At 55.0% G+C, this 13,376-nt stretch overlaps 1 protein-coding gene across 2 annotated transcripts in view; it reads left to right on the top strand.

The window, feature by feature from the left end:
• The window catches only part of NEURL1 (neuralized E3 ubiquitin protein ligase 1), a 205,823-nt gene extending 194,915 nt beyond the window's left edge, over positions 1–10,908 (top strand). For both annotated transcript variants that reach the window (XM_019556031.1, XM_019556032.1), the window contains exons 5-6: positions 8,694–8,840; positions 9,636–10,908. In XM_019556031.1, coding sequence (XP_019411576.1) covers positions 8,694–8,840; positions 9,636–9,877 — 389 coding nt within the window. In that variant the 3' untranslated portion in view covers positions 9,878–10,908. The remainder of the gene's footprint in view (positions 1–8,693; positions 8,841–9,635) is intronic.
• The last annotated feature ends 2,468 nt before the right edge of the window (positions 10,909–13,376 follow it).

Below are 13,376 nucleotides of genomic sequence, written 5' to 3'. Positions count from 1 at the left end.
TCGCTATCTTTTCACGCTTCATGTATTTGGAGGCTGTTATCAAATCCCTCCCCTGAGTCTTCTCTTCTCCAGACAAAACGAATCCCAGTTCCTCCAACTTTTCCTCATAAGACGCATTTCCTAGACAGCCGATCATTTTGGTTGCTCTGTGCTGGATTCTTTCTAATTTGTCCACGTTGGACTTAATCTAGGATTGTCACTACCCGTCTCTTATGACCTGAGCCGTCTTGGAGTTGATTAATCACATTCATCTGCGCCCTCGACTGCGAGAAGCTTGCTAGGGTTGCAGCTCACTGCTGATGGGTTTTCTTCTTCTTAGCATGGAGATAAATAGCGTCCTGGCCCTTCACTGGTATGCTCTCACCCCACTCTGTGGGTGTCTTTTGGACAAAGCCCTTGTTCTTTCCAGGTATATTTGCCATCAGAGAAGGGACAACAAGATACCAAGTTCTCCCCCTGCCTTTCCAAGGCCAAGGACTAGCCGTCTGGGAGATGCAGGAAGGAGTGGGAATATTTATTGTTCTTATGGAAGCTAAAAGGTTGCAGTTGTATGTCTTTGCTTTCTCCTGGGGCCCAAAGCTTTCTCCCGCTGGATGAGGTTCGCTTCTTGTCCTTCCTGCCTACCTAACAGAAATGTTCAGCCAAAGGTTTTTTAAGACCACGCTAGACAACACCTTGGCTGAGATGATTTAGGTGGGGCTGGTTGGACTAGACCAGGGGTTTGGACTAGGTGTGTCCACCCCTCATTTTCTATGTTGATCCTCTAAAAGGCTCCTCTAAGGCTTAGCACAAATCAGGCGGTCAAAGAGCAGCACCTGGACCATGTAGTTTTTAAACTTTTGCAAGGAGAATGGGCTGAGGTCTGTCCCAGTGCGTTCCAGTGCAAAGCCTACAGGAGCATCCTAACCGTCCCCAGAGCTCTCCCTGCATAAAAGCAAAAGAAATGGAGATGAATTTTTGCAGTGCATCTGCCAGTTCCCTCCTGCCTTTCCTTAGCGCTACGAACGGCAGGGCCATAGCTTCAGCGTAACCCTAATGGCTTGAACACATTACGTTGTTTTTTGGTCCACAGGAGGTCTTGATCTTACGAGCGCATCATGTAGCATTTAGCGTTGTACTGATGTGTGCAATGGCCAGTGCTGGCCTTGCTCTATTTTTCCGGACTATGGCGTTAGAAACTGCTAGAAAGCTTAAGAGAGTAGCTCTTGCGCTCCATAGCTTCCTTCTTTTCCAAAAGGTAAAAAGCTGGAAGTACTTTTAATGAAGCGGGAAGAGCAGCTTCTTAGTTGTTGCCAGTGGTCTGAGAGGCAGTGGCGACCTGGCATGCACGGCTCGGTTTGAAGAACAAGCCCGCCCGAGGGAGAGGAGCCGCTGGCCCGTGATCAAGATAGCATTGTTTGGATCACCGTGGGAACCTCACAACCTGCCACCTGCAAATACATATATTATCTAATTACTAAGAGCCATGGACATGGCCACCTCCCTCCTGAGCCTTCGTGTTTCTGTATAACCCAGTGATGGATGGTTCGCCAGCTAGCTATGATACCTTTGTATTGCTTTGTTTTATGATGGTGCATTCAAAAGGTGAAGCCAGGTTGGCTCCTAGTGACTTGTTCTGGACCCAGTTGGCGGGAAGCCTGCAGGAGCGGTCCTTGAATTCAATCTACATTGCAGACAGAAGGTGTGAATCTTCCAGCATGGAGAAGATCACATTGAACCGGTCTTTAGGCTCAGTATCAGTAACTCTACCGGAAGTTGGCAGAATCTGGTCTTTACGAGGGCCATCGTGTCATCCCTCTCTTCGCCTTCCTCGTTCAGCTTATGGACCGGGCCACCAAGCTTGTTAGTATCCCTTTCCAAGGGAGAGGGATCAGCCTGTTTGACCTGTAACTTGCAGCAATAAATCAGCCCCAGATGAATGCATCAGGGGCGGCAACCCATGAGAAAGCAGAACTGCACTGGGGAGGGCAAAGCAGGTTCCCCTTTTTTAAAAAAATTTTTACAATGTTTGGGGAAGGGCCAGACTTTGCAGCCCAGCCCAGCTCCCAGGAAGGAGAGGCCGTTCAAACAAGTTAAGGACAATTCCTGGACGGCAGCGATAGTTTTCCTGGCAACAACCACAGCCCAGCAGAGCAAAGTCTGAGCTGGCAGATTAGAAGCTCGCACGATAAAGAAAATACTGCTCCTGCAGTGTGTACACAGGGGGTGTCTATTGTATATACAGTGTCCCAGGACCAGCCATAAAAAGCCTTGACAGGTAATGCATATACATATATATACAGTGTTCCAGGGCCAGCCATAAAAAACCTTGACAGGAGTTGCAAACAGCTGACACCAAATGAATCACTTCAGCTGGTGTTTGCCCTGGGCAGTAAATGCTGTCCCAAAGTTTTTTCAAGGTGGAAGTCCCTATGTATATTTATGTTGGGGGGTTTTTCTTCCCCCTGTTTAAAAGGGGAAGCTCCAGGCTGTATGGAAAATGTCTCGGGCGTCTTTTCATTTCCAAACAGCGCTCATTCGAAGCGTGGGAAGTCCAGTTGCATTAGGCTCTCAGAGGCAAAGTCCTCGTGGCCCTGGGTGACAGTCCCGGGCCTGACAAGATTCAACCTTGAACACATGCAGAAGTACTGGGCTCTGTGTCAGTGAGAAAGGGGTCAGGGCAAGGAGGTGAAGATCTGCAAAGTCAAGGAGGATTCGCCTCCTTTTCTCCCTTCATTGCCCAGCCCCCAACGCTACCCAGGTTACTCAGTGCTTTCAGCTGACTTCCAAGGCTTTTGATCCTGCTTCCCTCAGGCTAGTGGCTTCTGAGCTGGGAAATGGCTGCAGGCTTCGGCATCACCCTCGGCCGGGACGTGTGCCGTGGTGCGTGACAAAGACCTGAGATCTGTGACAATTGCTGCACTTTGCCTGCTGGCCTCCCTGGAAGGGTCCTACCGACCTCTGCTGCTGTCCAAGCAAATCACTGCCACTGGTGGCTAGCAAATGCTGAGCGAGTGTCGGGCTTGAAATGAAATGTGTGATTTGCATATAACCATTATCCACCTCTTTTTAATTGCTCCTGCTCAGCGGGCCACTCAGCAATGAGCAGGACCCCCCAAACTCACCATTTTGTGAATGCTCCATGAAAATGAGTCACAGAAATAAGCTTTTACAATAGGGAAAGCATATCCCCCTCCCTGTCTGCACAAGGGATGCTCCTCAAGCTTTCCAAGCAGCAGATTGCTTTTAGATCAATACATTGATCAAACACACCGTGTATTTGATGCGCTTGTTTGTAATCCAGTTTAGTGTCCGCCTGTGGGGGATTTTTAGGGTCAAAGGAGTTAAATTGGAAATCAGGTTTGTTGATTAGGCCTGGTGCGGAGAGGAAAAGATGATTGTTATGGTGGTTACAGGAAAGGGCAATCTTCCTGCCTGCTCGCTGTTGATTTTCTACAGGAGCATGCTCATTTCTGGCAGTTTTAGGAAGCCCTTTGCCCTAATATATGGCTTATATTTACCTCGCAGGTTCCCTTTTGCTAAGCCCTTTCCCCAGTTAGGTACCAATGACTCTCCTCAACTAATACAGCTTTCTTAAAGGAGACCAGATCCAAGGGACAGGTGACCAAAAGACCAGATCTCACCACTTCAAAACTTACCACCACTGTTTAAAAGTGGCTGATCTTAGGGAACAAACCCTGGATCTCGGTCCTTCCCCCCGTCCTGGGACCACAACATCTCTGTTGAACGCAGCTGAAGGCTCCTCTAGAAGTGATGGTCAGCAATGGTGATCGTATGGACTCCTTCTTCTCTCTCGGTGACATTTAACGGCTTCCAGCATTTCATGTTTTTAGCGCATTTGGCGGTCCTCCACATGGAAACAGAGAGCGGTGACTAATTGTTGCTCCACAGACATTAGCCTTTATCTAACACTAGGAGCTTGATAATCATGCCAGCAAACCTCCTGGAATATGGACCTGCCTCCAGGGCCGCTGACACTGGAGGATGTCTTTCCAGTAGGTTTGGGAGCAGGCGGGACAAGAAGTAGTTTTAGTTGTGCAGAGCGTGTGCAAGGAGAATACTGCAGTCTCTCACATGCCCCTAAATGACATGCACCTTGTTTTTTGGGTTTTTTGCAAAAACAAGCCAGATTTACTCAGAAGCATCTTTTTCATGGAAAGACCGTACTGCAAGATGACCACCAACTTCTCCAGTGTGAACCCTTCGCAGACTCTCTCGTAGCGGCAGCAGTTTTTTGATGAGCAGCCAATTTGAGAGAGGCTGCAAGAAGGTTATCCTCTCTCCTGCCATCGTGCAGCAGTGTCTCCATGCTGCTATTCCAGTGAAGAACCATTACCTTCCCACAGCCCAGTTTTGGGGGACTGATCTTTTGGGGGACTGGTGCATGTGGCATGCAGGTCAATACAATGCTCCTCAACCGGTGCTCGTAAGGCATCCATGCTGGCTGTGTCCTGGACAGCCCTCAGCGACACCTCGGCTCCGCAGGGTTCAGCAGGAGCCAGGCCGTCGCAGGCTTGATGGCAGGGTTGGGTTATTTTTAATTCCCAGCGATGGCCTGGAGCCGCACGCGTCCTGGCCGCATCGGGGCATTGTGCAGCCTCGGGTTCAGCAGCACGGCTAGCATCCATCTGAGCGGCTTGTCCCCTGGGGGCACAGGGAGGGGAGCACGTGCCTTGGTGGCTAATAGGCACATGCTGCTCAGTACTGCTGATGGAGAAGGCAGATCAAGGGGCTGTGCAAGCAGCGGGGATGGCCTTTCATCCTTGGGGGAGCTAATTGCACAGGCCCAGGCCGGCCATCTAGGAAAGTGTTTTTTCTCCAGCTCTAAAAAGTTTTGGCCTGACTGCAGGAAGCCATGCTGCCGACCAGTCTTCATCCGTCCCTAGCTGCCAGGGCCTTTCGGGGGCGGCGGTGAAAAATCACTGAACCGGCCGGGTTGATGCTCAGTTTCACGAGATGAGCTGAAGCCAGGCATGTGAGCTGGTTGGAGGCAACCTCCTCTGGGTTGAGGCAGGGTTTTGTTTTGTAAATGCCTTCGGCTGTTTGCCGTTCCCTTCTGGTAGGCACGCTGTGACCGTATCATACCCGTGCCAGGGCTGCTGACTGCACCCGTCACCCTGGACCTCGGGAGGCATCCCCACCCCACACAAGGGACTAACTCTGTGCCAGGAGCACCCGCGCTCCACCCCACCCTCGGCCAGCAAGTCGTCTTTCCAAGCCTGAAGAACTGCCAACCCCTCCCTTTGACGTCAGTGGAAGATGTGGGTGCCGAACACCTCTCTGCACGAGACCCACAGTACGTGGCGTTTTACAGGACAGGAAAAAGCAGAGTGGAGGAAGAGCACGATTCACGCCGGGCTCCCCCGTTACAGGTGCCAGGGGAGCCAAACAAAGCCACTAACCCAGGTCTGCGAAGCAGCACAGATGACCCTGGGCAGAAGCCAGGTGTCTTTATAAAACGGCTGCTTCTGGGGTGGTGGTGTACGTGCCGCATCCTGTCCCGCGGGCCAGGATGCACAGAGCCACGCTGTCCACGCCATGCGGGCTGCGGGCTCTGGATGACAGGAGGCGGCACGGGGCTAGATGTCAGAGCCGAGACTTGTAGGAGAGAGACGTGCATGTTATTGCCTGCTCTGCTGTAGACTCACTTCTCTGACCTCGGGCCAGTCATTTAGCCACAGAGAAGCTGGGAGGAATGGTGAGTCGGGGACTCCAAGACCCAGGGAAGGAGCATAGTGCAGGACTCTGGCTTTCAGGGCCTTTGTTGCTCTGAGCAGGGTTTTGCTGTGAGCTGCAGGGGCCAAATGCTCTTTGCTTCCAGCTCAAGACTTTTCGTGAACCTGCCCCCGATTGCAGCAGGCAGCGCTTTGTGCTGCATAGAAAGGCGACGCGTGCAGAAACAATGCGCAGTGGGATGGCGAACACAGGCAGCAACCGATGCTAAGAAACAATAGCTGGCACCATTCCCTGCTCCCCTCACACGATGCAACAAAAACAGCTTTGCATTTGCTCACGCCTCAGCATCGCTCACGCCGGAACAAGACTTTGTTCCTTTTCACCCCAGCGCGTTAGCCTGGTGGGGTTGGAGCACGCCGGGCCGTGCGCTCGGCCGAGCGTGGGCACTGCGAGGGCTGAGCAGGACCTGGGGGCACCCAGAGGCCTCCCCGTGTCTGCCCAAATGCGATGCCACGCTCCCTTCTTTCCAAACATGCACCTGACATTTCAAGCATTTTCCAGAGGCTTTGCACGTCAAAGTCTTCATTACCTTTTTGGAAATTTGGAAAATAAAAAACAAAAAAGCAACCTCAGAAGCTGCGGCGTGCCGAGCTTGGCTTGGCTGGAGCGGGGGCTGTGGAGGGAACTGAAGGGGCTGTTTCTGCGGATGACCAGGCTTGAGCACTGCGGGGATGAGCTCAGAGGCTCGTCGGTTCCTCGCTCTCACCACAGACGAGACGAAGTAGCTGTCTGGGGAAGTGCCAGGACCACGGTGCAGCCTGCTCGATTTGTCCGTCTCGCCCCCGCGGTCCCCTCGGCTCCTCGACCGGCTGCACCACCGCCCAGCAGGGTTGCTCTCAGGCAAGTCGCCACGGGCTCGATTCACAGGACTTGGCTCTCTGCTGCCAGCCCGTGAGCAGGCCCACTCTGATCCAAAAGGTGTGTTGTCTTCAAAAGCTTGTCTGAGTCTATCCCAACCAGGCTGTTGGTCCCATAAAAGAGAGAGCACACCCCAAAATCCTTGCCTCCTGCCATTCAAGGCACTCTTTTGCCCCCCAGCCAGATTTGAACCTGGTTTCCCCACTTTTGGGTGAGGGCTCTGCCCATTAGGCAAGCGCACGGGAATACATTTGACAACACGAGGTCCGTTGCACAAAAGGATCTGGCTTTTTGTGGCCCCGACTGAAGGACTGGCTGTGCACAACAGGAGCACTTGCCCTTGTGGCCTTATTTCTTTTATAAGTAATTCAGAAGGAAAAGAGGTCCTGAACTGCTTGGAAGAGGCCTGATCCTTCCCAGAACAGCTTTGTTTTCACCCCCCCTTTTTCCCCACAAGGCCATTGGCACACTGATGTGCTAGTCACAAATTCCTCTTTGCAAAAAGCCATAGCCCCATAATGCAGACAGGGTGTCTGAGCTACTGAGGCCAAAGTCAAGCAGCAACTGTGGCAAAGTGGCAGGAGGACCCAGACCTCCGGCCCTGGTTGTATTGCTAAGGAGCTCAGGAAGCCGCGGGGCACACGGGGAAGGCCGTCACTTGTTTTACCTGCTGCACGGTGGTGGGAAACTGAGGCAGAGGAGCCTCCCTTCCAATGCCCTTCGCATGCAAAGCACCTGGCTTTATTTCAGCATGGGGTGGATAGTGGTGTTTGGTAGTTTCCTTCAATCCCAGTTGTACTGCAGGAATGCTTTCACTCCCAAAGCTGGCGGGAGGGGAACGTCCTCTTCTCAGTCCCTGCGGTGTCTCGCTCAGGCCGTCCAGCCGGCCTTGGCGCTCTCTCGCTCGAAAGCAGCCTCTGGCCCATTGATCTGCCTCCTTGGTAAGATAAAGAAGTCTTAAGTATTAGAATCGAATAAGCATCGATCTTGCTTGAGCCCTGCCATGTCTTCAGCCAGGGCCCAAAAGCTGCGAAGAAGGGAGGTGTGTTATTTAAGCTAATTATATTATTATAGCAGCAAGACAAGGAGCACACTAAGGGTGAAGGAGGTGGCCAGGCTGTTTCTGAGATGTGGGCTCTTTGGCTGAGCACTTTCTGCAGGCAAGTGTCCCAAGCTGGGCTTCCGCCACCCCAACGCTACGGGTGCCAACTCCCTGTACAGGAGGGGTTGCATTCAGGCCCCTGTGAGCCAAGGAAATGCATGTGAAATTGGTAGAGGTGCCACCTGCCTTGTGCTGGGGGGCTTTGCATTTATGGCAAATGGGGGCATTTGCACAGAGATGATTTCTTGGAGCTCATCAAATCACTGGCGAGGGTCCTGTGGGTCTCAGACCCAGACTGAGTGTACCCCCTTCCCTTGCCTTGTTCCCAAGTCAGCAGCAGCTGGACAGCAGGTTGCTCAATAACACTCGCTTGCAAAGAGGTGCCGGGGAAGGGCCTGGCCTCAAGCCCCAGGCCAGCGCTCGGCATTGGGCTGCTGCTCTCCCACGTCTCCCTCTCAGCAGCTCTGGACCTCCCTTGCTTGGCCCGGTTGGTGCCAGGACCACGTTTTGCTCTGGGCTTGTGCAGAGGTGGTGCGCGCAGCCTCTTTCCAGTCCATCCCCTGCGGGCTGGCCTGGTCCTGGCTGGGGTCCCCTCGGTGGTATCAGGCTGCTGGGGGGGGAGTGGTGGTGGTGGGGGGCTTCGGTTCAAGGAAAAGCTACGTTTTAAAAGGCAGCTGTAACCCTGTGTGTTGATTAAAAGAAATCCAGCTTGCTTTGAGGGGTCATTGAGGCTGGCACCACTTCCAGGCCAGCTGATGGCAGCCACAGCGGGTCGGGCGTGTGCCTCATTGCCCCCAGGCTTACTGGGAAGGGAAACAGTCCCGGCCCTCTTGAAGTTCAGTTGACTTCTGTAGGGCTGAGTGTCTTTCCCAGAGCTCAAGCCACCTTAATGCAGAGAGGAGGGAGAGTTTACCCTGTCGCCAGCCCCGGGTCCCGTGCAGGGGGCTGGCTCCCCAGGCAGCGATCGACCACGGCTTGTTGGCTTTCTCTTCTCCAGGTTCCACCATCCTGGCCGAGCGACGGGGCCCATCCATACCAAGCTCCCCCACCTCGGCTCCCAATTCCCCCACCACCCTCTGCAGCGGGGTTTCCGACCCAATCTTGACCACCTGCGGCTCAGGCCTGCTCTGCAGCTCAATCAGCGGTAAGTGTTGCCTCTGTTTGTCTGCATTTCCCTCCTGGAGACTCCCAGGGCCTTTTCCAGCATGGTGCACCCCAGCCATTGAGGTGGGGAGAGCCAGTAAGCCTGCCGGCCCTTGGGGACCTTCCTGTTCCCAAGCTGTTTGACCTGGAAGATGCTTTGAGGCAGGGGCAATGACCAGCAGGGTTTCTCTTGGCCAGCTTGGCTGTGGTGGAGTTGAGGATCCAAAAGACCACTCAGTGAGGCTGTGGGAGTGCAGTTCAGGGCTTCTGCCCTGTCTTCACCACGAGCCCATCCTCTGTCCCAGCACGGGGGGGGGATCCCTGCTAGAAAAGCCCACTCTCCACTGCCGAGCTTTGCTGGGCACCCAAGTGCAAGGTGGAGCTGTGTTGCAGCTGCCACGTCCCCTTCGACTGGCATGTCTGCCACCCAGAGGAAGGCTTCTGGTGCTGGCGAGCCAAGGGCAGGTGCCATCCCTGGTTGCTGCAGGTGCTGCTTTCCCAGGGGCACTTTGATTTGCATTGCATGCACATGACTGCACGCGAGCTGGGGCCTGGTGTTTGCTGCTGCAGAAGCAAATCCCCAAGGGCTAGAGCCAGGAATTGCTTTCCCTTCCTCAGCGATGCAGGTGAAGCGACTCAGCTGCACAGTTCAGGCTTTTCTCACCTCCCTCGTCAGAAGCAAAGGCTGCTGATGGACGAAGGCACTTAAACCACTCCTTCCAGACCCCAGCGCAGCAGCTGCCCTCGTCCTGATGATCCCACTGCCCAAAGACTGACGGTGTCCCTTCCCTTGCAGGCACGGCTCCGAACTCCCCGGTTAGCATGCCGGAGTCCCCCATCTCCCCCTCCGTCTCGGGGGCCTGGGGAGACGAATGCACCATCTGCTACGAGAACATGGTGGACACAGTCATTTACTCCTGTGGGCACATGTGTCTCTGCTATTCCTGCGGGCTGAAGCTCAAGAAGATGGCTAATGCCTGCTGCCCCATCTGCAGGCGGGCCATCAAGGATATCATCAAAACCTACCGCAGCACCTAGAGCCGCGGGGCTGGCAGGGGTGGGGTGGAGGAGGACCTGCGGGGAGAAGAGCCCCCGTTTTCATTCATCGTCTGTGAGAGCTGATATCTGAACCACCCTGGGGCCGCTGGGGGTGGCAAGCGAGGGGGTGGCCCAGCTGCAACTGCACTTCCAACCCCACCAGCAAGCCGCTGGCTCTGAACTCCAGGGCATCAGGGAAGCTGAGGCAATCTGCTCTTACCAATGGATTTAATGTTTTATCTCAATGCAACAGCTGGAGCTCTCCGGCCTCTTCTGCACTGCGCAGAGGCATTTCCAACGCTTGGGAAGGCGGCTGTGGTGATGTGTCCCCTGCCCCAAATGGGTGGCAATGGCTGGCAGTAGGGACAGCAAATGCATCAGGGAACCATCTTGGAGGAGAGGGAGCCGTCCTGGGCGCAGGACCCTCCTCGAAGAGCAGGACCACATGAGGGATTCAGGAGCGGCAGAGGGGCTGCCAGCCACTGCAGGAAGGGACTTGTCCGGTAGGCAGAAAAGAAGAAATTAGAAACCCCAAAAACCCTTTTCCTAAGGGTAAGACAAGCCCTTTCCCCCCTGCCAGGCAGCTGGCAAGCTCAGCAGTCGCCCTGGAGAGGAAGAAACCGATGCCTTGGCTGCCTCAGTGTGCCTCAACTTGCTGGAGAAAGACACTAGCGGCAGCTGGAGTCTGGCCGAGGGCGCCCGGGCCGCAGCCCCTGCTGCAGCGTTGGGCGCCCGCTCTGCGCGTCGCCACCCAGCCACGTGGATTTTACTGCAACGTCCTTTCCCTGCTGACCGCCTCCCACCCCGCAGTACGACTGCAGCACCCCCCACTGCATGACCCCCACGCCTTCCTGCTGACCTCCCTCCGCCCCCGGCGTGCCCAGGCCAAAGGGTCCCTTTCCCCAGCTTCTGCCCGTCGCCGCTTGTGACAGACGCTGAGGCAGAATGCACACAGCCCACATCTCTGGTTTTACAACATTATGCTCCATCTCGCTCTTTGCTGTTTAAAAACAAAAAAAAACAAAAAAACCCTAACCCCTGCCCCAAAGGAAGTAACTTGTGACAGCTCCTCTGGCCTGGAGCAGACAACATGACATGGGGTTAGCCACCACCAGGAGAAGACAGGCATCTCCATGTCCTGTTTGCTCAGGCCAAGGGTTTTGCAAGGCCTCGCCTGTTCTTGCTGAAGGAAGGACACCGCTGTTGCTGCTCCCTGCCCCGCTGCCACCGCCCCGGCTCAAGTCTCCAGCAGGCTGGTTCCCTGCGTCGTACCCGGGAAGCCTTCAGCCAGCAGCCGCCCTATGCAGGGTGCTGGGGAGGGAGGGTGGGCAGGGGTCTCCGTGCATCATCTCAGTTCGGTTCTGTGAATCCTGGCCAGGCGGAAGCTGCAACAATACCAAGGCGTGAGTCAGCCCCTCCTCCCCAATGTCGTGCTGGTCCTGCCAACGCTTGAACATGCGAAGGGCTGGGCGGGGAGTGAGCTCTAGGGCTAGTGACCTCCCTCTCTTCAATCATCTCCCCAAAAATACTCCCCCCCCACCAAGGCACCCACTGCTTAAGGCAGGCCGAGCACCTATGCACGGCTTGCACTGAGCTCCTACCGCCCCCTTCCACCAGAGCTCTGACAAGGCCCCAGGTTAGCGGGGAAGTGCTAGGAGCAGACCCCCTGCCTCCCTCCTGAAGCCAGTTCTTAGTTGTGGCAACACCGCTCGCTCCATGACAGAGCAATGATCTGCCTGTTGGCCCCACATTGTAGGGGTATCCTCCCCCACCACCAGTCAGGCAAGGCCCAAACCAGTCACCATGCTTTTTTTTGCTGCCTCCTGCACGTCAGCTCTGCTGCAAGGGGAGCGGTCACTGAAAGGACTGCAGGAAGGACAGCCCGCGTCTGTCCGCCCTGAAAGCTGGCCAGGGCTGGGGTAGAGTCCCATCGACTTAAGTGGAGCTCATTTGTTTGAGAAACAGGCCCCAGCCCCAGCCCTTTCTGCCTGTGCTTGTGATGTCCTACTGGCTGGTCAGTGAGGTGAACCAAGAATGCAAGGGGCATGTCGAGCATATAGCGTGAGGGGGTTACAGGGCTGGCATCTTGCCCAACCCCTGCTCCAGTGATGATAATCCCTAATTACATCTCTAATCACATACTGCAGCCCTGCATGCACCCGGACTCCCCAGGCAGCGGCTGACAAACTCATCCCTGCACCTGCTAACAGGTGCTTGGTTCGGGGAGAGGGACTACAGCAACTAGTGCTGGCCCAGCCTGCACAGGAGGGGACAATCGGCTCTACGTATTTCTATCAAGGAGATTGCAATACAAAACACACACCTGCACCAGGTTGTGGACACCAACCTTAACTTGGGTTTCCCCAGCTGAACAGGCACATCCCCATCCAAACCACCCCACACAACCGTAATCTCAACCCTGCCCCAACATAAACACCCAAACCTGCCATAATTAAAGCAGGGGAACCACAGCCACCAATGTCCTGCTTCTATGAAGTGTTGGTGATATATGCTCACGGTGTCCCAGGGAGAGGGCCATGCCCTCTGCTGCAGAGGAAGGCAATAACCCCCCACCATCCATGCCAATCTGACCATGGGGTAAAATGCCTTCCTGACCCCAGATAGGGCTTGCGGTCTGACCCCCAAGTGCAGGGGCAAGACCCTCTAGCCAGGAACTACTGGCTTCGCTCCTAGCAGGAGAATCAGCACAGCCCAGGGGAATGCCCCCACCGTAGCTGTAGCCAACACCAGGTGCCACTGGGGAGGCTTAACACCCCCATACATATCAGGAAATAAAAGACAAGCAGGGGGAGGGGGACAGGAGCAACCAGTAAAGCCCAGAAGCATGGGACAGACCCATGGTAGAAAACAGGCATAGCTATGCCCAGGTCAGCCCTGACTCGTGGGCGTCTAACCAGGAATTGCCAAAAGCCTGGACATGGGTAACAAGCCATCACCCACAAGCTGCACTTCACAGCTGTTCCCACCATTGCACACACTGGGTGGGCGGGGGGACGGGGGTGGGGAAGGGTGCTGGAGAGTTGGATGTAATGAAAAGTTGGTGCAGGTGTAGATGGATGCACGCATATGCGTGCTAGACTATGGGGCATGTGCAATAAGAAACAGCTTGTGACTATCCAGAAAGCCAGCATGGCCAAGGACATCCCACGTTCCATCGGCTGAGGCTCTAGCAGGCTAAATAGTTACTGTGCAGGAAGGCACGTGCATGCGTGCACACACACACACACACACACACGCACGTGCACATGCAGGTAACCGCCCCCTGCCATGCTTGCCCTGCAGAGTGCTTTCACACGAAGGTGCGTGCATTTTGCTGTGGACCAAACGGGGAGGTAGCAGATGCTGAAACACCCATTGGCAGCAAGCTCAGGGCCAGGCCTGGTGGGCAGCACAGCAGTGGGCAAGGGCCCGCGGGCAAGGGATGGCGCTGGTCTTTTGAGTGAGCAGAAAAACGGCAGATGCAAAAACAACACCACGG

Source organism: Crocodylus porosus, unplaced genomic scaffold, assembly GCF_001723895.1.
Source record: "Crocodylus porosus isolate Cpor-Errol unplaced genomic scaffold, CroPor_comp1, whole genome shotgun sequence".
Taxonomy (NCBI): Eukaryota; Metazoa; Chordata; order Crocodylia; family Crocodylidae; genus Crocodylus; species Crocodylus porosus.
Note: the sequence above shows the minus strand (reverse complement) of the source record. Positions and strands in the feature narration are given on the sequence as shown.